We start from the raw sequence: 25365 nt of genomic DNA on the forward strand, positions 1-25365 counted from the left end.
GAGGAAGCTTTAGAATGAGCACAAGAACAAGAATGTTGGTAATTTCATCTCTAGCCATATTTCAAAATTTCTAAGAGCTAGATTCAGTTCTGTGGGATGAATTCCAGCTCATTTCCTATGAGCACAGGGACCTTGCTCCCTGGGGAACAGCCAGGGTGCCCAGCCCTGGATGCTGACCAGCCCATCCAAAGTCTCCTAAGAGGGAAAAAGTCCCAAAATTTACATCAGTCCCACCATTGTTTTGTTAGAGCTGCTTTGGAAAAGGTTTTGATCTTAGAAGGAAGCACATTTTGTGGATGAAGAGGCTCGAGGAGGCTCAAGCCAAACCAACTGCAGGAGGAGAAGGGGATGCAGTTGGTCTGAGGTGGGATAAAGCCAAGCCCTGCCAACAGCAGGGACCCAGAACATTCCCTGCCCCTGGCATCCTCCATCCCTGAGCAGGGTCAGGGGACACTGTCACACCCCAGCTCAGGGCCAGCTGCACCCAAACCCTCCACACCAGCTGAAACTCAGTCCCCATGGCTGAGCCCAAGGCAGAGCCTGGCACTCGCAGCGAGCTGCCAGCTCTGCCTTTGGGATGAGCCCTGTGAGCCAGGCAAGCAGCCCCAGCAGCCCCTGAGAGCAGCCAGCACCCCTCATGCCACACTGGGATGCCCACTGGGGCTCATGCCAGGGCAGGACAGGCAGCAGGCCCTGGGCACACACACACCTCTGTCCGGCCGCCGGGGCACGGCTCTGCCCGCCAGGGCTGGCACCAGGGCTGGCACCCCCCGGGCCTTGGTGGGTCTCATGTAGCCCTTGAGCTGCTCTGCTGCCTTCACTCTCTCTTTCTTTGCCTCTTTCACCACTTTCTGCTCACGTTCTTCTTCTGTCTCTTTAGCTGGGGCTCGAGATTCCTTCTCTTTAGTTGTGTCCTGAGATTCCTTTTCTTTGGCTGTGTCTTGAGATTCCTTCTCTTTAGTTGTGTCCTGAGATTCCTTTTCTTTGGCTGTGTCTTGAGATTCCTTCTCTTTAGTTATTTCTTGAGATTCTTTCTCTTTAGTTGTGTTCTGAAATTCCTTTTCTTTAGTTACTTCTTGTGATTTCTTTTCTTTTGTTGTGTCCTGAGACTCCTTTTCTTCTTGAGATTCCTTCTCTTTGGTTATGTCTTGAGATTCCTTTTCTCTGGTTGTATTTTGAGTTTCTCCTTCTTTATTTGTGTCCTGAGACTCCTTTTCTTTGGTTTTGGTTTGAGAATCCTTTTCCTTGGTTTTCTCTTGAGGTTTATCCCCCTCAGACTTGGACACTGGAGCATCCTTCAGGAGAACCTCCCCAGCATGAGGAGCATCATCCTTCAGGAGAGCAGGGCCCTCCTCTGCAGGCTGACAGGGACCTTTTTTGTTCTCCCTGCGCTGTTTTTGGGTAGTTTGGGCAGCTGTCCCAGCAGCCTCAGGCTCAGTTCCCTGCTGTTGGGGTGAGCTCTGCTCATTCCTCATGTCCCTGCCCTGCTCAGCCCCTCCAGCCTTCCTGTCCTTGCCAGCTCCTGGCACAGCCTGGGACATGGCTGGAGAGCAGCTCCTTGTGCTGCCAGGTGTCCCTGCAGGGGCTGGGGACTTCCCTGTGCTGCCAGGTGTCCCTGCAGGGGCTGGGGACATCCTTGTGCCCTTCTCTGCACAGGACATGGTGGCCTCTGATCCCCCAGTCCCCTCAGCAGCTCCAGAGGCTGCTCTGTGTTTTGGATCTGCTGCCTCATGAGGAAGCTCTGAGGGAGCCTTGGCAGTGTTGTGCTTTGGATCAGTGGGTTTTATTTCTTTATCATCCCCCTTTGGATCAGTGGGTTTTATTTCTTTATCATCCCCCTTTGGATCAGTGGGTTTTATTTCTTTATCATCCACCTTTGCCACAGGACAAAGGTGACTTTTGTCCTCGAGCTGGCCACCCTGGGAACCAGCCTCTCTGCTCTTCCCACCTTCCTGGGAAACCTCTTTGCCAGGTTCTTTGGGCTGCTCAGGAGATCTCTGGGTCTGCATTTCCTTCTTAGCACCAGCTCCAGGCTTTTTGCTGCTTTTCTCTGCCACTGCTCCCAGAGGAGGAGGAGGAGGAGGAGGAGGAGGAGGAGGAAGGCCCCCAGTCCCTGCACCCCCCTCTCCCTGCTTTGGGAGGCCACAGGGAGCATCACCCCCATCCCCAGGGCCACTTGCTGGGGTCTGAGACATGGATTTGAAGTCACTTCCTTTATTATTCCCAAGTCTTTGAGGGCCAGTGGGAAAGTTTTTAATGTTTCTGTTTTCATCTACAAGATCTGTGTCTTCCACCCCACATTCCAGCCCCGCTCCCACGGCAGGCTGTGCCTCACTCCTGTCTGGTTCTGCCTCCAGAGGAACAGGCTGCCTGGAGGCATTTTTAGCCTTTTTACTGCTTCCATCATAGCCCCTCTTTTTAGATCTCTCAGTGACTGGGGCCAGGCTGGGATCTGACACTGCTGGATGCTCTGGAATAGGACTTTTATTCCTGCTGCAAGGACTGGCACCTCCTGCCTCAAGTCTATCCCTGATCTCCAGGCCAGCAGGAGGAAACATCCCTGCTCCTGCTTTCTGCTCCAGCAGAAAAGGCTGCTGTGGGTCAGGCTCCCCCTTTCTGTGCTTCTCTTCCCCACCTGTGTGTGAATTCCCTGGCTCCAGAGGCAGAGCAGGAGCCTGTCCCTTGGCAGGATCAGGCAGGTGACCCAGCAGCACCTCTGGAGTGCTGGAATTCTCTTTGCCCTTCTCAGACTGAGTTTGTTGAACATGTCCCACTGCAGGGAAGACACCTGGCTGCAGCTCAGGACTGTGCTCAGCCTTTTTGCCTTTCCCATCTCTGTTTTTACCCTTGGGCTTGTCCATGCCCAGCTCCCTGGTGGGACTGTGCATCCCTGCCCTGTGCCCTGGGGATTTATCTGCTTCCTTCCCTTTATTTACAGGCCAAGCTTCCTTAGTGTCCAAGTTTCCTTTCCCTATTTCTGCCTTTGAAGTTTCTGCTTTATGGCCTGAAAGATTTGGCTGCTCAGAGAAGCTCCCAGTGCCTCCCTGGATTTTGGGCTTCCCCAGCTCTTCTTCCAGCCTCTCTCTTTGCAAACCAGGCCCCTTCTGCTCAGCCAAGCTCATTTCCTTCCTGCCTCCAGCCACCTGCTCCTGCCTGCCTTCCCCCCCAGCCCCCAGGACAGCTGCCTGCCCAGAGGGGCTTTTCTCAGCCTGTTTCCTTCTCCCATCACTGCTCCTCTTCCTGGCTTTCTCTGCCAGCACTGGCACATCCGAGCTGAGCCCAGCACCTCCGGCCTCTCTGCCTTTCCCAGCCAAACCCACCTGCTCTGTGGGGCTGATGGTGGCAGCCACAGCAGGATTTTTGGCTCCCTCTCTGCTCTTCTCCAGCAGCAAAGCTTGGTCTAAAGCTCCCAAATCAGCTGTTTCACCTTTCCTCACATCTTCTTTCGGTTTCTCCTGTCCCAGCTCAATTGGCCTTTGCATTTTAGCTCCATTTTCCTGCAAGCCCCCAGCAGGGACACAGCCCTGCTCTCTGTCCCTGTCACTGCCCTCCTTCACCTTATCAGCTCCCTCAGAAAAACTCCCTGAGTCCATCTTATTCTCAAGGAAAGGCTGCTGGAAAAAGCTCCTTTCCCCTTTTTTGCTCCTTCCATCGCTGCCTCTTTTTTTGGGCTTGTCTGCAGGACAGGTCTGTGCAGTGCTGGCCGAGGGGTGTTCTCTGCCAGGAACAGCCTGGCCATTTTCAGGATAAACTGTTTCCTTCCCAGCCTCATCTGTCCTCCCTCCATCAGTGAATTTGCCTCCATCCTCTGAGAGCATCATCTGCTCTGAGCAGCTTTTCATTCTTTTCCCTTTCCCTTCACTGCGCTTCTTCTTTGGCCTGTCCGTGCTGTGTGCCAGGCTGGGCTCTGTCCCAGCCTGCTGCTCACAACCAGGGATTCCTTTCCCTTGCTTTGGATCTGCTGCCACCCCCCTGCCCCCTGCCTCACCAGGGCTGGGATGTTTGGGAGCACCCTGGGCCCTGCCCTGCCCAGCTGGAACTTCCCCAGGTTCTGGTGGAACTGGAACAGGAGCTCCAGGAGCATCTGCTGGGCTCCTCAGTCCTCCCTCTGACCCTCCTGCACTTTCTCCAGCTGCCTTTGGCTCTGCTGGGAGCTTGTGCAGGGCTGCAGCCTCCAGGTGAGGCTGTTTGAGGGACTCCTTTTCAAGCCCTTTGCTTTTTTCCCACTTTTTCTTGGCTGCTGTTTCCAGGGAAGGCTGCTGGACAGAGTCACCGGGTGCTTCCTGCCCTGGAGAAGGGGATTTGGGCTCCTTGTTTTCATGGGACAGGGGCAATTCCAAAGCTTTGGTCTGTAAGGGAGCTCCTGATTCGCTCAGATTGACCTTCTTGGCATCTTTTGACTCCTTGTCCTCCCTCTTCTCATTTTTCCTGGGGAAGTCTGTCTCCACAGCCTTGCTGGCTCCCTTGGCTGCAGCAGGTTCCTGCACCTCAGCCCTGCCCACCTGCTCTGAGGGAACCTCTCTGCTTTGGCCCTTGGATCCCAGCATCCAGCTGGCCCCTCTCCTTCCCTCTGGCTCCATCTCCTCCCTGGGGCTGCCGTCCAGCACGCTGCATTCTGGGCCCTGCTGTCCAGGGGCTGGCACAGGGAAGGTGTTTTTCTCCTCCAGGATATGACTCCCAGCTGTGATTTTAGCATGCTGTGGCACATCCAGAGCTCTGCTTCCAGGGGGTGTTCCAGGACACACGGCTGGGTTCTGCCACTCCCCCCCAGAGGGAGCACTCCTGGCACCTCTGGAGGCTGTTCCATTCTCATCCCAGAACTCCATCCCTCTTGGCAGCTGGTTTCTCCTTTGCTTTGGTTTCTTTTTCTTTTTCTTCACCATGGCACCTTCCAAATCCCAGTTTTCCTGGGGGGGATCTCTGCAGCTCTCCACAGGCTCCGTGGGGACATTGGTGGCCTTTTTGTGAGGAACCCTAGAGCGAGGGGATGCTCCAGCACCACAGCCAAGCTCCACTGTGGAACAGGGGTCTGCTCTGGGCTCAGGACTCTTCTGCTGTGGGACACCTACAGGATGCTCCTCTGGCACATCTGTGAGAGGCACTGGGGCAGGTTTTGCTCTGCCAAACCCACGGTCCCTGGATTTGGGAGCTTGCCTGACTTGTGCAGTGGGAAGACCTGGAATACAGGAAGCCTGCTCAAACATCAAGGCCACTATTTGCTTGATAAAAGAAATAATAAATATATTCTCTATGTGGCTGCAGCCCTCTCAAACAGGCCCTACAGGCAGATGTGCAGGATTTCCCAGCACTGGAACCACACCAGAGCCACCTCAGGAGGGCTGGGGTAGGTATTTACCCCAACACCTGTGTGATCTACCCCAAATCCATCCACCAGTGCTATTTAAACACAAGTCTGCCACAGGCTCTGACCCCACCAAAAAGCACCAGTTCTTGCAAGGATGTGCCATTGCTTTTTAAAAATGCATTAAGGATCCATTTTGTCTCAGCAAGACAAGATCAGAGAGAGCCTTTTTATATCTCTAGCTGGCATCCTTCCAGAGTGGGAAAACAGAAGTTTAGTGGGAAGATGGGAAGAGAGATGGGGGCAAGAGAGCCAAGTTTCCCCAGCAGCCAGGGAGGAAGCAGGGGGAGGCAGAGCCTCTGTCCCAGGGTCACCTGCTGTGTCCCTGGGGATCCCTCAGGGGGTGAGGAGAGCAGCAGTTTGTCACTCAGCCCTGGCCCACAAATCCTCCTCCACACCAAGTGTGAGCAGCACCAGCCCCTCTGGAGGCTGGGTCAGTGGAGCAGGAGAAAATCCCATCTTCCTTTGGCAATTGCACAGCTCAGTTGGGAAGGAGATCCTCCCTGGGAATATCCTCATGAGAATTAACAGTCCTTTTCAACACCAAAATAAAAGGCAGTGCTGATGGCAGAGATGGGAGCTCTGCAGTCCCCCAGCACAGCTGTGAGCCAGTCCCAGTGATAAAGCACTCAGAGCACAGGGAGTGGGGTTTGAGTCTGAATGGGGAGGGCAAAGAGCCTTGGAGAGGGCAGGGAGCCGAGGGGAAGGGTGAGCCCAGCACCAGGAGCACTGAGAGCCACACAAAGACATTTCTGCTGGCCCAGGTGGCCCCACAGCCAGGAGCAGAAGGTGAAGAGTTCCCAGAGGAGCTTTCCATGAGGAAATGGAATTATTTTTTATGTCATGATTTCTGTCCTACCTGTGGGCTCCTGCAGGGTTTTTTCTTCCTGAGGTTCTTTGTGCTGGACGTGGTTGTGCTCAGCCTCCTCCTTCTGTGTCTCACCATTCTCAGCAGGGGCAGATTTTTCTGGAAGGTCTTTATTTCCTAGTGCTCCTTTTGCTTCAGCTGCAACATGAAAGACAGGAACAGAAAGCTTCAGGTCTCAGGAGTACAGGCAGCCTGCAGCTAAAGCCCAGTCCTTGCAAAGGGGTTGATTTTGTGTTTAACAGGAATGAGGTTTATGAGACATGGTTGGTTCATCCCCTCACAATCCCATTTCAGCTGCACTTTTACACTTAGCACAAGCCAAGGTGGAGGTAGAGCACAAAGCAGGGGCTGTGTCAGAGCTTTTAAGCACAGGGTGAGGGTTTGTTTGGGTTTTTTCCTCTTTGTAATCAGCCCAGTTCAGACTATCCCAGCTTCCCACTGGGAATTCAAATCCAGAATGAGCTCCATTATCAGCCTGGAGTCCCTGGCTAATGCTGATCATCTTGTATTCATCTATACCTTCCAATACATCCACACAGCCACCACAACATTCCTCATTCTGCATAATTACAGCCAGTTTTCATTTGTAAGGCATAATTACAAGGGAGAGCAGTTCTCTCTGTAATTAATTTTATTTAAATTTTAAACAGAAAGGGAAACGATGACAGGCATTGGTACAACAACTGTGCAGGGGAAGGAAAGGACGAGTCCTGTGACTGTGCCCCGTGTCAGCAGGCACTGGAAACCTGCTGGGGCTGCACTTTGGAGCCTGGCCCTGGCTGGGGCAGCAGCAGTGCCCATGTGGGGCTGTGCCAGAGCTGTGCCCTGGCTGCATTTCCCACCTGCTGCCTCCGGGGGCTGCTTGGTTTTCCCGGGAATTTCCTCCTCCCGAGGGCTTGGGGGAGGTTTCCTGTCCTTCATCTCCTCTGAGTGATCCACACAAACTTCTGGGACTTTGGATTCCGCCTCCACCTTTGCTGCTGCTTCTGCAAAGAGAATGTAAAGAGTAAAAATTCCTGGTTTTAAATATAGATCAGATTAAATTAGATAAAATTCACTCCCTCGCCTAATTTTTTATCTTCTGTAAGGAACTGAAGGGTTTCCTCACTTTCAAAATCTGGTTTTTAGGATCTTTCTACCTTCCTGCATTGTCTTGCACTCCCTCTTTCATTCATTCACCTGGGCCTCTCAGTCTCTACATCCTAGTGGGTTTTTTTTGTTAAAACTTCTCTTCTGAAAGTTATCCTCATCATTAAACTAAAGAGTATTAGAAGGTAAGAAAAAATATCTCACTCCAACCCCATCCACAGCCAATCCACATATGCTGCCTCTGCCCAGGACTGTTTGCTGCATTTTAGTAATATAAATACAAAATAAATACAATTTTGGAGAGCAGTTTTCTCTGCAGAGGGATGGTGTCCCTGGAGAAATCCACACAACACAGCAAAACCTGCACATGGAAAACCAAACACGCCCTTCCCAGCATTCAGCACCTACAGTCATCTCAAGGAAAGGTCCCAAAATTATCAACTAAGCCTTTTAGGCTCTTCAGAAATTGTTTTCAAGCAGCTCTGTTTGTCAGCTCTGTGTTCTACAGGATCTGGGAGATTTCAGGGAGAGCTGAGGGTGGTGGTGACACAGAGCCAAGCACCAGCAGGGATGAGCCAGCACCTCTCCATGGCTGTCCTCAGACCACCCAGCACTGCTCAGAATGCCCAATGACAATTTAAAAATCATTAAAAACCTCTGGTTTTATGTTTTGTAAGTGAAGAATCCCGTGATGCATTTTCTGTGTCTCCTGAGAGCAGAGCTGAGCTCTCCTCAAGCTGCTTCACCCAAAGCCAACCAATGCTGGGCTCCCTGACCTCAGAGGCCTTTTCCAACCCGAATTACCCGTGACTGGGACTCTGGGATTTGGGCACACTCACCTGCAGGAGCCTTGTCCTGCTGAAGGGCAGCCTCAGATGTCAGCAGCTCCCCAGACACAGCAATGCTGGGGGCAGCTGCAGGGCCAGGCTGAGCTGCCACGTTCCCACCATCCACAGCAGGGACAGGCTTGGCTGGAGCTGCAGGAGCAAACCCAGAATCCAGGCCATGGTGATGGCTGACTTCTGCTGCTGGGGCAAACTCTGCATCTCCTGCTGGGCCAAACTCAGAGCCCATAACGTGCTGAGCTTTGTTATCAGCTGCTGGAGCAAATCCCAAATCCAAGGTATGGTGAGGTTCTGTGTCTGCTGCCGGGGCAAACCCCAAATCCATGTTCTGGTGGGACTCCACACCTGCTGCTGGAGCAAATCCCAAATCCATGGTCTGGTGAGATTCCACACCTGCTGCTGGAGCAAATCCCAAATCCATGTTCTGGTGAGATTCCACACCTGCTGCTGGAGCAAATCCCAAATCCATGGTCTGATGGGACTCCACACCTGCTGCTGGGGCAAATCCCAAATCCATGGCTTGGTGGGACTCCATACCTGCTGGGGCAAATCCCAAATCCATGGCCTGATGGGACTCCATACCTGCTGCTGGGGCAAATCCCAAATCCACCCCATGGTGGGATCCAGCATCTGCTGCTGGGGCGAAGCCAAGCTCTGTCCCCGGGGCGGACACGTCATTGACACCTTTGGCAGGGCTGGCTTCAGGGGCAGGAGCAAAGCCCCCATCTGTGGCCTGGAAAGGGCTGGCTGCTGCTGCTGCTGCTGCAGGACTTTGGGGAGGTTTGGTGTCTCCAGCAGGGCCAGCCACAACTTTCTCCGTGGGAAGGGACGCGGCGCTGGCGGTGTGTACAGAGGCTGCACCTGCCAGGAACACAGGCACAGGTCAGGGAGAACCCTGTGGAAGCTCCTGACCTGCTGCTTTGTGGCTGGGGAACAGCCAGGGCTCACTCCCTGTGTCTCCTCCTCCCCCTGCCAGCAGCTCACCCAGGTGTTCCAGTCCTTATCTACTCCTGGCTGCACCCCGAGCCTCTCCTGCTCAGCCCCCCGTGCCCCCTGGCTGCAGTGGGGCTCCCATCTGCTCCCAGCCCGCAGCAGCTGCCATGGATTGCTTCTGTGCCAAAGCTGCCTGATGCCACCCAGCTGGCAGGGGGCCAGAGCTGCTGGAACCTCTGCCAGGAGCACATTCCAGCAAAGCCCAGCCAGGGAGCACAGCCAGCAGAGCCCCAGCATGGCGGGAGCTGCAAGGCACCTTCAAGGTGTCCCAGCTCCAGCCCCACTCCCTTCTCCTGGCAGGGACACCTCCCACCATGCCAGCTTGCTCCATCCTGGCCTGGGACACTCCCAGGGATGGGGCAGCCACAGCTGCCTGGGAAAGCTGGTTTTCCCTCTACTGCAGGACACAGAAAATGTGGACTCACCTCTGTGAGCCCAGCAGGTTTGCCAAGAGCAGGAAAAGTCCTGACACCCTCCAAAGCCACACACTTCATTCTAAAGATGGTTTGTGCTGGTGGTGGGGTTTGGTTGGTGCTCGAGCAGGAGCTCTGGCACTCCTGACACAAAATCCTCTCACGAATCCCAAATTCCCTCTATTCCTTCAAATTGGCCTTGTTCATTTTTCACAGTATCTCCTAACACTGAGCTGGTAGCTCCAAACCAACATTTGTCACTTCAGAGCACAATCAAACCTCTGCATTTAAGCTCCCATTTGCCTAAAATCCCCTTGAAGGAGGTTTTTCAGTCAGTTTTTGTTTAATGTTTCAGCTTCCAGAGGCAAGCTTTTCCAAATGATCTGTGCCAGAAGCATTGGATCTCTCTGCTGCAGCTCCTCATCTCGACAGCCCCAAGCCCTGCCCACCCTCTGTGTCCTGCAGCTCAGGGCCCTGAACATCTCCCATCTATTGCTGACGACCAAAAAACAACACTTCTACTGATTTTTTGAGTCACATCTAAAAATATCCTCCCCAACCAGTGGAAAATGTATGAAATCTAATTTAGATATTTAAACTGAAGTCAGAAAGAAATAGAAAAATAAAAAAAATTCCTTGTAAAATGATACTTAAGGATCCATTTAGGTAACACAAATATCTTAATAAACCAAACCAAAAGGATCCATCACGCACCAGCTCTCATTTGGGTTTGACTTTTGTTGTGGGTTTTTTAATCATGATCTTCTCCAAAAGAAAACATAAAGATTGTCATTTTACACATGAATAAGACTGTAAATAGATACTAAAAGCTGTATGGATGTCCCCTGGAGAATTAGGGAAATGAGTAATGAAGTAATAGGAAACTGGACAACAACTGGCACTATGAGTCTGGGTATAAATACGTTAAAAATGGGGTTTTTTAAAGAGAATCTTTTAAAAGGACAGGTTCAAGGTCCTTGTGAATAGATCTGGCACCTGGGGTCGTGGGTCAGTGGTGGCCCTGGCAGTGCTGGGGAAGGGCTGGACCTGGTGACCTCAGGAGGTTTTCCCCCTAAACCATTCCCTCTGCTATAACCACAGCCTTAGGATTCTCCTGGAGCTAAAATGCAGGGACAGCAAAGAGCCATGGGATCAGCTCCTGGACTGGGACACAACTGAGCACGCTTGCTGCTTCTCCCACACCTACAGGCACAGCAGGTCTGTTCCCACCTTGCTGTGTTTCCCCCAGCAGAGGCAATTCCATGTTCTCCCACCCCCTGCCCCTCCTCCAGGCTGCAGGACTCACCTGGAGCTGCAGCCTTGGGTCCCTCTGTGGCTGCAGCCTCTGCTGGCAGGGCTGGGGCTGCAGCAGGAACGTTCCCAGGGGCTGCTGCTGCCGTGGGGCTCTCGGGCAGGCTGGTCCTTATGGCTTCTGCAGCTGCAGGGGGCACTGGGAACAGAAGCAGCTGGAATCAGCTCCTGGAGAGACCTCGGCTCATGGAGCTGCTGGCATGGGGGGGACACCCCCAGGTGCTGCCTCAGCCACCCCGGGGAGGGAATCCCCCTCAGCTCAGAGAGAATTGGCTCTCATTGCCCACTCTCAGGAAAGTAATTTGTGCAGCACCCAGAAAAACTCTTGAATCCCAGGAGAAGTGGCAAAACTGGGGAGGGTTGTGCTAACAAACCCTCCCAGTCTCAGCCCCAGCTCCAGAAACACTTCCTACCCATCACCAGGGTGAAACTGTTCTCAGCTTCTTCGCAGAAATAAAGATCCATTATGGGTCAAAAATTCCCAATGGGATAGTGCTCCAGTGGAGCTTCAAAGATTTAACTGTGACCAGAATTTAAAGGCAACTGTAAAATCCCAGAAAGGTTTGGGTGGGAAGGGACCTTCAGGATCACCCAATCCCACCCCTGCCATGGCAGGGACACTTCTCACTGTCCCAGGCTGCTCCAAACCTCAGTGTCCAACCTGGCCTTGGGCACTGCCAGGGATCCAGGGGCAGCCCCAGCTGCTCTGGGCACCCTGTGCCAGAGCCTGCCCACCCTCCAGCCAGGAATTCCTTCCCAATCTCCCATCTAACCCCACTCTCTTTCAGTTTAAAGCCATTCCCACTCCTCAAAGACTCATTTTCCATTCTAAACTGATGTAAGCAGCAGAAGCGGTGCTGTCCTTGGCCAGCTCCCACGTGGCTCTGTCCCAGCCTGGTGTCCCTTGAGGAGGCAGACAAGGAGAGGAGCTGGTTCTGCTGCTCAGGAGCTCTCTGCCAACACTGCCTGCAGATCAGCTTAGAACTGGTTTTTACCTGGTGGCTCAACAAAGAAAGAGGTATCTGGTCCCTTCATGTCCTGCTGAGCCCCCATCCAGTATTCTTCAGAGGCTGTGGGAAACAAACACACTCAGTCCTGCCCTGACCCCACAGGGCTTTGACTTTCCCAGGGGAAGGTTTGACTCTGCTGGGTTTGGGGTTCATCCTCAGGGAATTTCAATTCCCTCTGCAAGAGGCAGCAGAACCTCTGTTCTTTCTGGATTATTGGGAGTGAGAGTTCCCATCAGATTAGAGTTACACCCAGCACTGACCCCAGGAGCCAGAGGAGGAGTTTCTTTCCTCAGTTCTCCTGGGCAAGTGGCTCTGGGTAGCCCTGCCTACGCATGGGGGTTGGGAAAGTTCCAACCTCATCCATCCTGTGATCTCCTAATGTAGAATCCCAGCATGGTTTGGGCTGGAAGGGACCTTAAAGCTCATCTCATGGGCAGGGACACCTTCCACTGTCCCAGGGTTCTCCAAACCTCATCCAACCTGCCCTTGGGCACTGCCAGGGATCCAGGGGCAGCCACAGCTGCTCTGGCTGGGCCAGGGTTAGGACTGGGGTTAGGGTTGGGTTAGGTTCACACCAGAACACTCCCCTGAACCAACTGCTGTCCATGCCAAAAGGAAACTTTCCAGTCTTCACTCATTTTATGTATCAACTCCCCACGAAGATTCTTTAGGACTTGTAAAGTGGGATTTCCCAGCTGCAAACCCTCCAAACCCAGCCACTCAGAGAAAACATTTACTTCTCACCTGCTTGTCCTGGCAGGAATTCTCTGCCTGACTCGAGGCCGATGAAGGCTGATGGGTCCAGAGCCTCTGCAGGGGAATACAGGGACCCCAGGAAAGGTTGTTCAGGTCCCATCATGGATCCATGTTGAGCTAAGGAAATAATAAAACTTTTGTTAATCACCAGCCCTAATGACTCCTCTCCTAAATTTCAAGTCCTACCACACTTGCACTGTTTTGCTCAGCAGCAGTTCAGATCAATCTGCATCAAATGTCAGTTCTGCTTCACAAACCATAAATTCTGTATTTAACAGAACCTTCTGACAAGGTTTAAAAGAGTAAACACAGGCAAATTGTTTCCTTTGGCTTTCTGCTTCTGCTCCCATGAATTCCAGCTGGTAATCCCTTAATAATCCAATATTGTTATAATAATCCAAGAGCTGAAATCCTGAAGAGCACTTTGCAGCAACAGCTCCTGAGTATCTGGGTTTTAGCCATTAAAACAAGAGCAGGGAAAAAAAGTCTTGTGAACTTACAGCTGTGGAAACCTCCCTCGTGGATCCCCTGATGAGGAGACCCCTAAAAAGTTCTGTGCCAGGACTGAGAGATGGATGGGACTTTTGTTTTTTCCCATCTTCAGGTTGTTGTTTATTTTTCTCTTATCAAAAGTTCAGCACATCATCTACATCTCAGACTTAGTGCACAAAGAGAAAGCACCAAAAGTCACAAGACACACAGGCCCAAGGTCTTTTAAAACTATTTTGTCCAATTAACTCTTAGAATGTATTTTATTTCTACCTTCCTACTAAGAAATGTAGAAATGGGCTCCAACATCAACCTGAATTTTCAGTACAAGAGAGACAAGAGAGAGAAGTGCCCAGCTGGCAGCTGGGGAGGGCTGTCCAGGGGAGCTCACCAAGGATGTCCCTGGCAGCGTCGGCGTGGCCCGGGAACAGCGGCGTGCTCTTCATGTCCGTGGGGAAGGACAGCTCCGGCAGGTTCTCCCCTCTGTGCATGCTGAAGGCGTCTGGCAGAGACACAAGCAGGCAGGGACACCACTCAGGGTGACAGGGACACCACTCAGGGTGACAGGGACCACCATTGGAACCAGAGGATGGAGGTGCAGCAGGTCCCAACGCTGCACTGCCAAGGAAATGCTGCTTTTGGTGCAAACCCCTTCCCAATCAGAATTTGCACCCTACAGTAACATCCAGTTGCTCTGGCTGATTTCTGGGGCAAGTGGATCATGATTGCTCCTGGAGAAACTGTGCCCTCCCCTCCAGGAGGAACCTGAATCTGCCTCCGCCCTGATGGACACAGCCCATGAATCTGAGTCAGGAACAAGGGCTGGGCTCAGCTCAGCCCAGAGCAGGGAAAGGTGTGGGATCTCTGAGCTTTCCCAGCCAGGAACTGCATCCCAGTATGAACTGGGGGGGTGTGGACTGGTGTTTTAACCAAGTTACTGGGAAACTGAAACATCCCCCAGTGTCCCAGGCAGACTGTCCTATCCCTGGCAGTGCCCAGGGCCAGGCTGGACAGGGTTGGAGCAGCTGGGACAGTGGAAGGTGTCCCTGCCATGGCAGGGGTGGGAATGGGTGGGCTTTAAATCCCTGTCACCCTGCCCTCTGGCAGTGGGAGCCATTCCCTGGGTCCTGTCCCTCCATCCCTTGTCCCCAGTCCCTCTCCAGCTCTCCTGGAGCCTCTTCAGGCCCTGGCAGGGCTCTGAGCTCTCCCTGGAGCCTTCTCCTCTCCAGGTGAGCACCCTATTTCCAGACACTCAGATTTCCTCCAGTTAAACCCATCTCAGGGGGATTTGGCTGAGGGCTGTGATTCATTTTCATGCCAGAAGTGCTCCCTGCAGGGCTGAGAGCCCAGCCTGAGCTGTTCCCATGCCCACAGTGGGCTGGGATGTCAAGATCAGGTGAACTGAGTGAATTCCTTTATAAACCTGTCAGATTATTTGAGATGCCAAGATAACATCATGCCTCAGAGCAAGGTGCAGAATATTTTGATTTGTAGCTGTTTACAACAGTATTGCCAGGTCTGAACAACTGCCTTCTTTCCAATTAAAGAGAGGCAAAGAATTAAAGATTAAAAAAACAACCCCAAAAAACAAGGGAGAAAGAAAAAAGAGCATGACTGAAACCAATTTAAAACTAGAAGAGATCCTGCTGATGTTCCCTCTTTGGCCAGCAGCTGGATGATGTGGAAAAAATGGGCAGCTCAGATCTCTGGGCCAACCCACCTCTGCTCCAGAGGGAAAAGGGGAGGAGTGGGAGAGCTGAAATCTCCCCTCTTTCTCCCCAAAGAACAAGGAAATACAGGGATGGTGGTCAGGAGATCCTTTACACCACTGGCCAGAGACTCCACTTCTTGGGAGGGAAACTGTCCTCCCATTTTCCAAAGAGTGGGCACACCAATATTGAATAAACTCACAGACTTCTGAGTCTGATGTTCCCATTTTTCTCCTGTTGAAAAGTCCTTAAAGCTGCTTTGTGTCCTCTGCTCCACTATGGGAACTCCAAGCAGAATCTCATTTATATCCAGTTGGAAGAGCAACACAACACAACCCCAACTTTGATCCTGAACTTTATGTGGTGCCTGTACAGGTGTGCAAGACACTCAAGGACATGAAACCTAAAGAAATGTGCTTTTGTGCAACAAATAAACTAAAATATTCCTATTATTCAGGTCAAAAGAACACTGGGTGATGGGCCAGGTATGTAAATTGTTCCTAATTAACAAATTTGACATCTGGCTCCTGAGCAGAACGACACCAATGTCCCATTTCTGCACCCACACAGCAACAGGAGGGAAAACACAAGAAACCTGTGGCTCTTCCAGTTCTTCCACGCATCATTTCTTATCCTTGTAAAAATACATCAGTTCTTCACAGCCAGTAAGAAAATTATGCCCTAAGCAGGCCTACAGTACTCAAAAATATATTAAAAAAAAGAAGTTCCATCCTGTATCTTTCCAGATTGATTACCTGGGATAATCTGGGCAGGACCCACATTTCTCAGGTGCTCCTGGAGCCAGCAAGCAATTTAACTTCAAAAAATGAGGGGAAAAAAGCAGAATATTGAGGGGAAGCTGCTGGGTGAAAGTGTATCAGTGTGCAGGGCTGGGTTGCACAAGGTGCAGCTCGTGTTCAGCAGCGTCAGCAGCTGCAGAGGTGTGGGACAGACCCAGCTGCAGGGCAGGATGTGACACGGGGACAGGCACTGCCTGGGGACACGTCTGGGGAGGTGTGCACTGAAACCCACAGAGCTCAGCTGTGGGAGTCCCCCAAAACCTGCTCTGGACATAGAACCCCAGAATTATTAGGGTTGGAAAAGAGCTCCAAGACAATCAACTCAAACTTTTGACCAAATAGCCCCAAAACACATCACAAAATGCTGTGTCTGCTTGGGCTTTGAGCACTTCCAGGGATGGGGACTCAGCACTGCCCTGGGCAGCCCCTGCCAACACTGAACCTCTCTTGAGTGAAGGAATTTTCCCAATTTCCACTCTGAGCCTGCCCTGGCCCAGCCTGAGGCCATTCCCTCTCTCCTGTCCCTGTTCCCCGGCTGTCCCCTCCTGGCAGGAGCTGTGCAGAGCCACAAGGTCCCCCTGAGCCTCCTCTGCTCCAGGCTGAGCCCCTTCCCAGCTCCCTCAGGAATTCTCCAGCCCCTTCCCAGCTCCCTCAGGAATTCTCCAGCCCCTTCCCAGCTCCCTCAGGAATTCTCCAGCCCTTTCCCAGCTCCGTTCCCTGAACTCACTCCAGCCCCTCCAGGGCTCTCCCCGGAGCAGGGCTGGGCCCAGAACCAAAAACCAACACCTGGAGAGTCCAGGGGCTGCCCAAAGCCATGAGGGGAGCAGGAGCCCCTCAGGGATGGAGCCTGCAGGCCATGAGGGGAGCAGGAGCCCCTCAGGGATGGAGCCTGCAGGCCATGGGGGGAGCAGGAGCCCCTCAGGGATGGAGCCTGCAGTCCATGAGGGTAGCAGGAGCCCCTCAGAGATGGAGCCTGCAGTCCATGAGGGGAGCAGGAGCCCTCAGAGATGGAGCCTGCAGGACATGAGGGGAGTAGGAGCCCTCAGAGATGGAGCCTGCAGGCCATGGGGGGAGCAGGAGCCCCTCAGGGATGGAGCCTGCAGTCCATGAGGGTAGCAGGAGCCCCTCAGAGATGGAGCCTGCAGTCCATGAGGGGAGCAGGAGCCCTCAGAGATGGAGCCTGCAGGACATGAGGGGAGCAGGAGCCCCTCAGGGATGGAGCCTGCAGGCCATGAGGGGAGCAGGAGCCCCTCAGGGATGGAGCCTGCAGGCCATGAGGGGAGTAGGAGCCCCTCAGGGATGGAGCCTGCAGGCCATGGGGGGAGCAGGAGCCCCTCAGGGATGGAGCCTGCAGGCCATGAGGGGAGCAGGAGCCCCTCAGAGATGGAGCCTGCAGTCCATGATTGAGGGGAGCAGGAGCCCCTCAGGGATGGAGCCTGCAGGCCATGGGGGGAGCAGGAGCCCCTCAGAGATGGAGCCTGCAGGCCATGAGGGGAGCAGGAGCCCCTCAGAGATGGAGCCTGCAGGCCATGAGGGGAGCAGGAGCCCCTCAGGGATGGAGCCTGCAGGCCATGAGGGGAGCAGGAGCCCCTCAGGGATGGAGCCTGCAGGCCATGGGGGGAGCAGGAGCCCCTCAGGGATGGAGCCTGCAGGCCATGGGGGGAGCAGGAGCCCCTCAGGGATGGAGCCTGCAGGCCATGGGGGGAGCAGGAGCCCCTCAGGGATGGAGCCTGCAGGCCATGGGGGGAGCAGGAGCCCCTCAGGGATGGAGCCTGCAGGCCATGAGGGGAGTAGGAGCCCCTCAGGGATGGAGCCTGCAGTCCATGATTGAGGGGAGCAGGAGCCCCTCAGGGATGGAGCCTGCAGGCCATGAGGGGAGCAGGAGCCCTCAGAGATGGAGCCTGCAGGCCATGAGGGGAGCAGGAGCCCTCAGGGATGGAGCCTGCAGGCCATGAGGGGAGCAGGAGCCCTCAGGGATGGAGCCTGCAGGCCATGAGGTCCCCCAGGTGCTGAAATCAGGGTGCTCCAGCTCCTGAGCCATCCTACCAGCCATGTCCATGGGTTTGAAGCACAGGTCCCTCTCCTCTGCTGACCAGGAGTCGTTGCGATCCAGGAACTCTTTGTAGGACATCTTCTCATCCATGATTTCTCCTGGGAATACTGACATGGGAGAAGAAAATGAGCCAGTCAAAAGCCAAACACTGAAATATTTAAAATGGATCACTGCACTGTGTGACATTTGGGTGTGACATGGCCAGGTAACAGGGACTGGCAGCCAAACCAGAGCCCATAATATCCATTTTTGACTGGTGTGATCCAGCTCTTCAAATACAAGACACAGAATAATGGAGATTTCTGTGTCCTGAGGCACATGTAATATCAAGAACAGACTCACATGGAAGTGCTGTCCTGGTCCACAGCCCCCAGTTGTAGAGAAGGAACAAAACCCTAAGTCCTGAGGCTTTAAACAGAACAAACTCAGTGGAAAGGTTCAAAATTAATACCCAGACTAATGACTTTTAGCTTTATTTCTGTTTTAAGGAGGCCTGAATTTGTCAACTCTTCTGAGGACAACATTAGAGTTTTAAACTGGCTCCAGTTTCTTTGGGAAAGAAACAGAAATATTTACAGTGACTCCTTCTCTCATCCCCCATACAACACTCTCTGCTCTCTGCCAACACATCTCTTTATGCTTTTAATATTTTTTCCTTCAATTGGGCTGACAATACCTGCAAGCCTGGAGCTCAGGAGATGAAATTCATCACAAAATATCCCTGGATATAACCCTTAATTCAGTGCAAAACTGCAGTTGCTAAAAACAACCTGATGTTAAGGCACAGAAGGACCAGAAGGGAAGAATTTATTAAAAACACGACCCTGGTCTGTAAAACAACAGCCTGGAGGTGTCAGGTGGGCTGAGAGCTCGCAGCAAGGTGGGCAGAGACTCAGCTCTAATGACAATGACGATAATAGTAATAATAATAATGTTTGAGAGAGAATAAGATGAAAAATGGTTTTTGTGGGGCTTGGAGTTTGTTTTACATCATAAAACAAGGAAAGGCCACAGGTACAAATCATCAGGTGGGTTCAACAATTCACTCAGAGAGTTTGGGTTTAGAGGAGCAGGAGGGGATTCCTTGGAGTTTGAAAGATCTGATTTGCGTAAATATTAAATATTAATTCTAATTAATAATAAAATCAATAATATAACTAATTAATGATTATTTAAATAATGAATTAATAATTCACACAATAATTAAAATTATAATACAGTTCTATAATAATAGAATATATTAGATAATTTATGCTATGTATTTTATGAATAAATGTAAAATATAAATATATAGCATATATTACATACCATATACATTTCATATATAATTTATTATATATACATTACAGGTACTTCATAATATATTTTCTATGTTTACATGCACATTATACTACATATTATAGTACATATTTTATCATGTATAGGTAATATATTTTCATGTGGTTTATATTATATGTTACATTATCTTATATAATGTATATTATATAATATTTATATTTTTGTAAATTATGTATTATATATCATTCTACACATATTTTTATTTATATATACACACAGACAGACACACACATATACATATATATAGATATAAATGCATATGTGTTATGACTAATACAATTAATGTAACTATTACTTCCAGTCGGGCTCTGGAGCTCCGTGCTCTGCCGTGTCCCCAGGGTGTGGCCTGTGGCTCAGGGCCATGTGACACTCCCCATGTGTGACACTCCCCGTGTGTGACACTGCGTGTGTGACACTCCCTGTGTGTGACATCCCCGGTGTGTCCCCTTTGTGTCCCCGTTCCCAGCCGATCCGGGGCCAGGCAGGAGCTTCCCGGGCTTCGGGTCGCTCTGAGGGTCACACGGAGGGAAGGGCCATGTGTTCAGGGACACCGTGGGGCTGGCACTGTGTCCCCAGGGCCACCCTGGGCGGGAGCAGGACATGAGCTCAGCCTGAGCCCTGTCCCAGCATTCCCACCTGGGTGTCCCCAGCAAGAGCTGCCAGGGGCAGGACAGATCCTAGAGAGATGCTGGTCCAAGGAAACACAAATAAACCAGATTTTTTACAAGTACACAAGATGGGAAAGCCAAACTGGGAATGAAAGGGGAATTCCAGGGATCACAACACTCACACCCCTTGTCTCAAGGAGAAAAGAACCCTGAGCAGCCCTGCAGCCCTGCCCTGATCCCACTCATCCTGAGCAGCCCTGCCCTGATCCATCCATCCCACCCATCCCCTGCAGCCCTGCCCTGACCCATCCATCCCATCCAGCCCTGCAGCCCTGCCCTGATCCATCCATCCTGTCCATCCCACCCATCCCCTGCAGCCCTGCCCTGATCCATCCATCCTGTCCATCCCACCCATCCCCTGCAGCCCTGCCCTGATCCATCCATCCCACCCATCCCCTGCAGCCCTGCCCTGATCCATCCATCCTGTCCATCCCATCCATCCCTGCCCTGATCCATCCATCCTGTCCATCCCATCCATCCCCTGCAGCCCTGCCCTGATCCAACCATCCCATCCAGCCCTGCCCTGACCCATCCATCCTGTCCATCCCATCCATCCCCTGCAGCCCTGCCCTGATCCAACCATCCCATCCAGCCCTGCCCTGACCCATCCATCTTGACCAGCCCTGCCCTGATCCATCCATCCCACCCATCCCCTGCAGCCCTGCCCTGATCCATCCATCCTGTCCATCCCACCCATCCCCTGCAGCCCTGCCCTGATCCAACCATCCCAACCATCCTGAGCAGCCTGCCCTGACCCATCCATCCCATCCAGCCCTGCCCTAACCCATCCATCCCTGACCTGACCCATCCATCCCTGGGCATCTCTGGAGCTCTGTCCCTCTGTGCAGCCCCAGCAGAGGAGCCTGGCACGGGCACTCTGCTTTTCTGCCAGAGCTGGGAGCTTTAGTTCTGCTCAGTGGCTCCTTTTGCCATGGCTGACTTCAGCAGGGGCACTCAGCACTTCCCAGGCAGGGTGACACCACCTCTGCCTGCCCCAACAAAGGACAGGGGGACACAGGGGACAACAACCCCCCGTGTGTCCTATGGAAAACCCAGCCTGGGCAATGCTGTCCAAGCCTGCAGCAGCTAAAAGCCTGATCATTTCAGGAGAAAATATTTTATTATTTTATTTGATAATATAGCATAATTTTGGTACTATTGTATTTAGCTTTGCAAAGTGCTTTGGAGATAAAGTGCCACTGCAATGTGTCAAGAGACATTATTATTATTTACCATTATTTGTGGTACAGAACAGCAAGGGATTTAATTAGATTCCACTGTAAATTCCTCTAGACAGGAGCCTGTCATTCGTGTGTCTATAAAACTATTTAAAGCAAAAAAAAAAAAAAAAGAAGAAGACACTAAAAGTCCTTGACAGTGTGAAGAAGAGCCTGGGAGCAGTTAAAACATTCAAAAACTTCCTCAAAGATGATATTATGATATTATGACATTAACAGAGTGCTGGGTTGGACCCACACTGAGGCTGATGGAGAGCACCCACTGCTTGAACTCTGAATATCTGAAACAAATCGATTTGTTAGCACTAAAAATATATTGGCATACTGCCATGATGGAAGACTTCACAGGGAAGAACATTAAATTAGGGTCAGAAAGGTAAACATGAATAAAATCCTCCACTTTGAGGGGGGTTTAGTAGCCAGGTTGTGCTCATGCCTTTCCATACAGAGGGGAACCACACCTGGGGCTGGAGAAGGAGGGAGCAGCAGGAGACAAAAGGAATTGGGATGGGAAATATTTCCATTTGCCATCAGATGGAACCAAGTTGAGCAAAACTCAGTCAGTGTTTGCAAGCCCTGAGCTGCAGCAAAGCCCCAGAGCCGGCTGCAAGCTGCATCAGGAGCAGCTGGGAGCTGCCTCTGCCAAATCCTTCCAAATCCAAACCCAAGACTGGAATATTCTTCACACAATATTTTCACAACAGATGCAAATTAAAAACCCAAACCAGGCAGTGCTTCCCAGCAGGAATCCTGGTGCAAGGAGGGATGCAGGCAGCTCTGGAGCAGGGACAGCAGAGCAGGGCCAGCCACAGGGACAAGCCTGGAGCAGCCACCCCCGCCAGAGCCAGGACAGCAAAGATTTCTGGATCACAGTCACCATCAGCAAACCCCCTCTGCTCTTCCCACAATGTTTCCCAAGCTATGTGCCATAACCTGGACACTTCCAGCTTATCTGTCATTCCCACCCCATCCCAATATTCAGTTTCCCCTTATCAAACCTGGAACACAAACTGTGATCTCAGATTTCCCAAGGACTGGGGAAAGAGGATTTTTCAGTTCCAAACCCAAGCTCCCCAGACACACCTTCTGCCTCTGACCTACCAACAAAAGACACAAAGCAACAAAAAGGAGAAGCCAAACTCTTCCAAGGCCCAGGGCTGCCAGTGCCCGTGGATGTGCAGTGGCAGCAGATAACGCACTCCACGCAAAATGCAAATCTGACAGATCCCACAGACCTGTAAAGCAATTTTAGCAAGTATTAAAGCTGGCTGATAGCTGAAAATCCGGTTACGAGCCCTGATAACATAAAGCAATGTAGGATTAGAGCTTACAAAGTCTTGCTTAAAGGAAAAAAGACCATTAACAACATACTTACAAAGCAAACTTGCTTCTGAGAGGAAAAACAAGGATCCCATGCAAGTAGCACCTTCTGTGCACTGCTCCCAGGGCAGGATGAGGGTGGAACATTTAGCAGGGCTGCTGACAGCGTGGAATTGTTTGTTTGATCATCTCTCTGCACAGGTCAGCTCGGTCACAGCACCCAATTCACAGCTAATCCAGCCAAAAGTGCCCCTGTGGCCACCTACCCCTGTGCCCAGGCTGGGAGCTGGGGCAGGACAAGCTCCTGGAGCTGCTGGCACACAGGACACCCCAGGGAATGTCCAGCCAGGGGCTCTCTGAGCACAGGATTACCTCTAAAGCCTTTTCCCAGCAGGAGAGGCTAATCTTGGCAGGTCACTGGCCAGACCTCCAGCTCAGGGTTAAGGAGCTTCAAAATTACTGAGTGAGCAGCCAGGAGAGTGCCCTGCCAGCAGCCAGCAGGGAAAACAGGGAAAGGGAGGCTTGGGAGCTCCATTCCTGCAGAGGATCCCAAAGGGAATTTGCCCAGCTCACCCTGGGATGGGGAGGCACAGTTGGCCTTGCTGGAATCCCCAAAGAGCAGCAGTTTTATCAGCCATGCCAATCAATTCCCATCAGCCTGACAGGGTGTGGGATCTGCAGCCTTAAAAAGGAGCTTCAGAATCAGTCATTGAATGCTTTGGGCTGGAAGGGACCTCAAAGCCCATCCAGTGCCACTCCTGCCATAGCAGGGACACTTCCACTGTCCTAGGCTGCTCCAGCTCCAATGTCCAGCCTGGCCTTGGGCACTGCCAGGGATCCAGGGGCAGCCCCAGCTGCTCTGGGAATTCCATCCCAGCCCCTCCCCACCCTCCCAGCCAGGAATCCCAATTCCCAATCTCCCATCCATCCCTGCCCTCTGGCACTGGGAGCCATTCCCTGGGTCCTGTCCCTCCATCCCTCTCCAGCTCTCCTGGAGCCCTTTTCTGGTCAAAGGTCTCCGTGGAGCCTTTCCTTCTCCACACTGGATGCTGTAAGGATTCCACATGAAATTGAGGCTGTTTTGGGAGCACTTGAGCCTGTGTGAGGAACTGCCTGTGCTCAGGACATTTATTACCAGGAGCAGCCTCTGATTCCCACCTGAGGGATTCATGAGAACTTTGCCTGCATGTCCTGTCTGATTTTCAGGCACACAGCCCTTCAATCTGCTGCCCAGTGATGTTGTACAAGATGGGATCTACCTGGAACATCAGGTAAAAAACCCCAACAGGCAGCCAAGACATTCCAGGGTCTCCTTCCCTTGCTCAGGACATTATTTCCAGGCATTATTTAGGGTAAAGGAGGCAGAAGTTTCCCCTGAAAGGTCACAGGGTACTTCCCCCAAGAAGCTCAGGCTCTCTTTGTACCTGCTGACTTCAGAGTAAACATGGAGTATCCTGCAGGAATATCCTTCAATTCTTTATAATCAGTCTCATCATTTTGTAAAATAAAATATTGTCTAGCTCAGTTCAGAGTGAAGGGTCTGAAAATCCCCATGAGTTTTGCAGACAAGCTTCACTAATCCCCAAAATCTAAGGGATAAGCACAGACAGGAGCTACACGGGAAAAGATGTCACCCAGCCACCCAAGGGGAGGCTGTACATTTTTATCCAAGGGAATAAGAGCTCAAGATTCCAAGAAGTTTTTGCATTTAAAGAATGCCTAAATGACTAAGCTGGCAGCCCTGATGGAGGACAGCTCACCCAGAGCAGAGCTGCCAGAGCAGGTTACTCCCTCCCTTTCCTCCTGTCAAAGCCAAAGGCAGCAATTCCACTGAAAACTGAACTCTGAGGGGAGACTGGACATGGGGCAGGCTGGCCAGAGAGGCTGTGGGGTGTCCAGCCCTGGGCAACTCCAAACCCAGCTGGGCAGAGTCTGCTTTCCCTGCTCTGGGCCAAGGTGCTGGGCTGAGCATGGCAGAGCTTCCTCCAGCCTGCTGAGCCTTCACAGGCTCCTCAGACCCAGCTTTTTGGAGAAAACACATTTCTGTCCTTGCAGGAGAGGAAAATTTATTCCCAGGAGCTAGTGCTGGCTGAGATTACACAAAATACTTTAATTTCATAGAATATCAGAATGGTTTGGGCTGGAAGGGACCTTAAAGATCATCTCATTCCAACCTCCCACTGTCCCAGGCTGCTCCAAGCCCTGTCCAGCCTGGCTTGGACACTTCCAGGGACCCAGGGACAGCCACAGCTGCTCTGGGAATTCCATCCCAGCCTCTCAGGCAGGAATTCCTCCCCAATATCCCATCCAGCCCTGCCCTCTGGCACTGGGAACCCACTCCCCCTAGCCCTGGCACTCTCAAGTCCCTGCAACGAGAAGCAAATTAAATTCCACCACTGAGCTGGATGGGAAGAAGATCAGGAACCTCTGAAAGGCCCTCAAGGAACTGCAGGGCATTTCAGAGGGTGCTGACAGCTCCAGAAGGGTTTTGCTGCCTTCCCTCTGAAATTCCATGAGGTTACATAATCCTGACTGCTAAAAGGGCCCCGTGCCTGCAACTGTCAGAACCACTATCTCCAAACTTCAGAGATGCAAAGTCAGTAACTTGAAAGTTCAACACAAGGTTCATGTTCTGCCTTGTAAAAAAAATCTACAAGGAAAAAAAAAATGCAGTTGCTACAGTTTCTTGTCCAGCTTTTTTTCCCTTCCTTACTTCTCCTTCCCAGAGGGAATTTTGGCAGCAATTGCTTTGTCATGGAGTGGCAGGTGGAACCAGGGAGGTGCAGAGAGCTCCCAGCTCTGCTCTAACTGCTCCCTGTTTGTCCTGCTGCTCCTGCTCCCCACTGGGACTGTGGGGAATCCTCAGCACTGCTCGGATTTATTCCTCAGTGCCCTGGACATGGCACAGCCCAGCTCCCAGCCCCAGAGTCCTCACCTGGAACCAGCCTGCACGGACCCAGCTGGTAACAACATTTGTTAATGACAAAGACTCATCTGTTAACAACAAAGGCACCCAAAGCTCTGTTTTTAAACAAAAGGCTCACTAAAGACTCACACCCCACTGGAAATACTCCAGGTGTTGGGAGCTGGAAAGAGACTGGGG

General features: G+C 52.0%; 1 protein-coding gene across 10 annotated transcripts in view; it reads right to left on the minus strand.

The window, feature by feature from the left end:
- The window catches only part of MAP4 (microtubule associated protein 4), a 147376-nt gene that overhangs the window by 46346 nt on the left and 75665 nt on the right, over positions 1 to 25365 (minus strand). For 5 of the 10 annotated variants that reach the window (XM_050971738.1, XM_050971737.1, XM_050971731.1 and 2 more), the window contains exons 5-13: positions 17692 to 17805; positions 13528 to 13638; positions 12636 to 12764; positions 11877 to 11951; positions 10877 to 11020; positions 8159 to 9025; positions 7073 to 7216; positions 6222 to 6368; positions 710 to 5176 (exon numbers count right to left, since the gene is read on the minus strand). In XM_050971738.1, the coding sequence (XP_050827695.1) occupies positions 710 to 5176; positions 6222 to 6368; positions 7073 to 7216; positions 8159 to 9025; positions 10877 to 11020; positions 11877 to 11951; positions 12636 to 12764; positions 13528 to 13638; positions 17692 to 17805 (6198 nt within the window). The remainder of the gene's footprint in view (positions 1 to 709; positions 5177 to 6221; positions 6369 to 7072; positions 7217 to 8158; positions 9026 to 10876; positions 11021 to 11876; positions 11952 to 12635; positions 12765 to 13527; positions 13639 to 17691; positions 17806 to 25365) is intronic. The other 5 variants (XM_050971736.1, XM_050971733.1, XM_050971735.1 and 2 more) reach the window with 5 other exon arrangements.

The sequence above is a fragment of the Serinus canaria genome, chromosome 2 (assembly GCF_022539315.1).
Source record: "Serinus canaria isolate serCan28SL12 chromosome 2, serCan2020, whole genome shotgun sequence".
In the NCBI taxonomy this organism is placed as follows: Eukaryota; Metazoa; Chordata; class Aves; order Passeriformes; family Fringillidae; genus Serinus; species Serinus canaria.